We start from the raw sequence: 2,695 nt of genomic DNA on the forward strand, positions 1-2,695 counted from the left end.
CGAAGTGCAGCGTAAGAGATTGTGATTATCTTATGTTTCAATAGAATATGGAATACTGTCTATTAATTTTATTTCCTTTCAATTTAAAATTAAAACTAAAACAATTACTTTATATTAAAAAGTCGTATGATATTTAGTTTATTATCTTATTATTATTATTATATATTATGACTAAAGGACTAGATTACAAATAAGAAACTTGTTAAGAAATCATGAAGTAGTATCAATTATTGAGGTCCACATAGTCAGTACCAAAACCCATTGAAAACCAAGGGTATAGGAAAATTCGCCATCATTAAATTGTTGGTTGTTACCTGCACATAAAAATGTGGTTGTTTGTTGTAACGAAAAAATGTCGGTGCTTGTTAAAAAATTAATGCTAATGAAAATAAATTCTCTTATTAATTGCTGCCTTGCTTCCTCGTAACACTGAAACACCATTGACTGTTTTGCTTATCAATTACTATCACTATTAATGGCAGTTCTTAGTTCTGGAGAATTCCTTGGGGCATTTCTTGTTTTCGTTGTAATCCACTACTGGAGGCTCAACAGACACACCCCAATTGCTAAGTGGCCCATTCTTGGCATGTTACCTGGTGTATTCCTCAACATGCCCACCATCTTTGATTATATAACTTCTGTTTTGAAACGTGAAGGAGGCACTTTCATGTTTGAAGGACCATGCCTATCAAACATGAACATAATGTTTACCAGCGACCCAATGAATGTGCAACACATCACCAGCACAAAATTTCAAAACTATGGGAAAGGGAATGATTTTAGAGAGATTTTTGAAATTCTGGGAGATGGGATTTTCAGGTCCGATTCCCAGTTATGGAATTATAACAGAACTATACTTCATTCAGTTTTTAGGAAGGCAAGTTTTCAGTTGTTTGTTCACCAAACAATCATGAACAAGATTGAGAGTTGTCTACTTCCATTTCTTGATCGTGGATGGAAAGAAGGAATGGAAGTGGACCTGCAAGATGTATTCCAAAGGTTAACCTTTGACAACATCTGTTCCATTGTTTTAGGATTTGATCCGAATTGCCTTTCCATGGAATTCCCAGAAGTTGCATGTGAGAAAGCCTTCACTGAAGCTGAGGATGCTCTGCTCTACCGACATTTCAGGCCAAAATGTTTATGGAAGCTGATGAAATGGCTTCATGTTGGAAAAGAGAAGAAGCTGGAAGAAAGCCAGAAAATTGTTGACCAAATGTTGTATACAGAAATCAGATCCAAGTGCAAAGTGCAAGGCGAAAGCAATAACAGTAGCACCCCGGTAGATGAGTCACAGTTTAGCTTGCTAAATGTTCTAATAAATGAAGTAGGAAAGGGAAAAGCAGATGACAACTTTCTGAGAGACACAGCAATAAATCTCCTTGCAGCTGGGAGAGACACCATTAGTTCAGGTCTCAGTTGGTTTTTCTGGCTGGTGGCAACACACCCATCTGTAGAATCTAAGATTCTTGAAGAGATCCGAAAAAATTTACCAGCAAGAGAAGGTAATTGGAAGAATTTAGGCGTGGAATCGATTAGCAGGTTAACTTACCTCCATGCAGCAATAAGTGAAGCATTAAGGCTTTATCCTCCAATACCAATTGAGCACAAGTGTGCCTTAAAATCTGATATGCTTCCTAGTGGTCATTGGATAAATTCAAATACCATGATACTATATTCTCTATACACCATGGGAAGAGCAGAGGAAATATGGGGAGAAGATTGCTTGAAGTTTATACCAGAGAGGTGGATTTCTAAGCAAGGAGGGATTATTCACATACCCTCTTACAAGTTCATTGCATTCAACGCAGGACCAAGAAGTTGTTTGGGTAAGGACATAAGCTACACTGAGATGAAGATGGTTGCTGTTTCTATATTATCGAATTATCATGTCCACTTGGTGGAAGGCCAAATAATATCCCCAAGAGTTTCCATTGTCCTTCATATGAAACATGGCTTGAAGGTTAGAGTAACAAAAAGAAGCTTCTGTGACTTAGGGATCTAAGTTAACCGATTGTGTTCGCCTTCTACATGTAAGGTTTATTAAAAATGTTGAAGTTTAGCAATTTGGATGTTCGGGTGTCCTGTGTGTTTGTGTTCATTGTTCTTCCTTTTCCACAATGTTAGTGTATAAATAGATATCAATAATTTATTAGTAGTTTTATGTTTGTGTTGAAGATGGTTGCTGTTTCTATATTATCGAATTATCATGTCCACTTGGTGGAAGGCCACACAATATCCCCCGGAGTTTCCATTGTCCTTCATATGAAACATGGCTTGAAGGTTAGAGTAACAAAAAGAAGCTTCTGTGGTCAAGAGATCTATGTTATAGTAACTGATTGTGTTCGGCTTCTACATGTAACGTTTATTAGAAATGTTGAAGTTTAGCAATTTGGATGTTCAGGTCTACTGTGTGTTCATGCTCATTTGTTGTTCCTTTTCCACAATGTTAGTGTATAAATAAATATCAATAATTTATAAGTAGTTTTATGTTCGTGATCTTAACAATTTAGATTCATGCATGCTAAGTGGTTAGTATTTGCTTGAATTTACGGTTCAACTAGCACAGCACAGTAGGGTGGATCACTTGAGTGAGTAGGGTGGATCACTTGAGTGATGCGCGGTTAAGAATTATTTTTATCAATGAATGAACTCGAGTAAAATACGAATGATTTAACTTTAACTTCAACACATT

The 2,695-nt window shown here is 36.4% G+C and overlaps 1 protein-coding gene across 1 annotated transcript; it reads left to right on the plus strand.

Annotated features, from left to right (window-relative positions):
* Positions 1 to 410: 410 nt before the first annotated feature.
* On the plus strand, positions 411 to 2,484 carry LOC114399413 (alkane hydroxylase MAH1-like). The gene has a single exon (XM_028361599.1). The coding sequence runs from the start codon at positions 476 to 478 to the stop codon at positions 2,003 to 2,005; it is 1,530 nt and encodes a 509-aa protein (XP_028217400.1). The 5' UTR covers positions 411 to 475; the 3' UTR covers positions 2,006 to 2,484.
* The last annotated feature ends 211 nt before the right edge of the window (positions 2,485 to 2,695 follow it).

This window comes from Glycine soja, chromosome 19, assembly GCF_004193775.1.
Source record: "Glycine soja cultivar W05 chromosome 19, ASM419377v2, whole genome shotgun sequence".
NCBI lineage: Eukaryota > Viridiplantae > Streptophyta > Magnoliopsida > Fabales > Fabaceae > Glycine > Glycine soja.

Bases quoted from the DNA above. Each gene is read 5' to 3' on its own strand.
- LOC114399413 (XM_028361599.1), top strand. From the start codon at position 476: ATGGCAGTTCTTAGTTCTGGAGAATTCCTTGGGGCATTTCTTGTTTTC.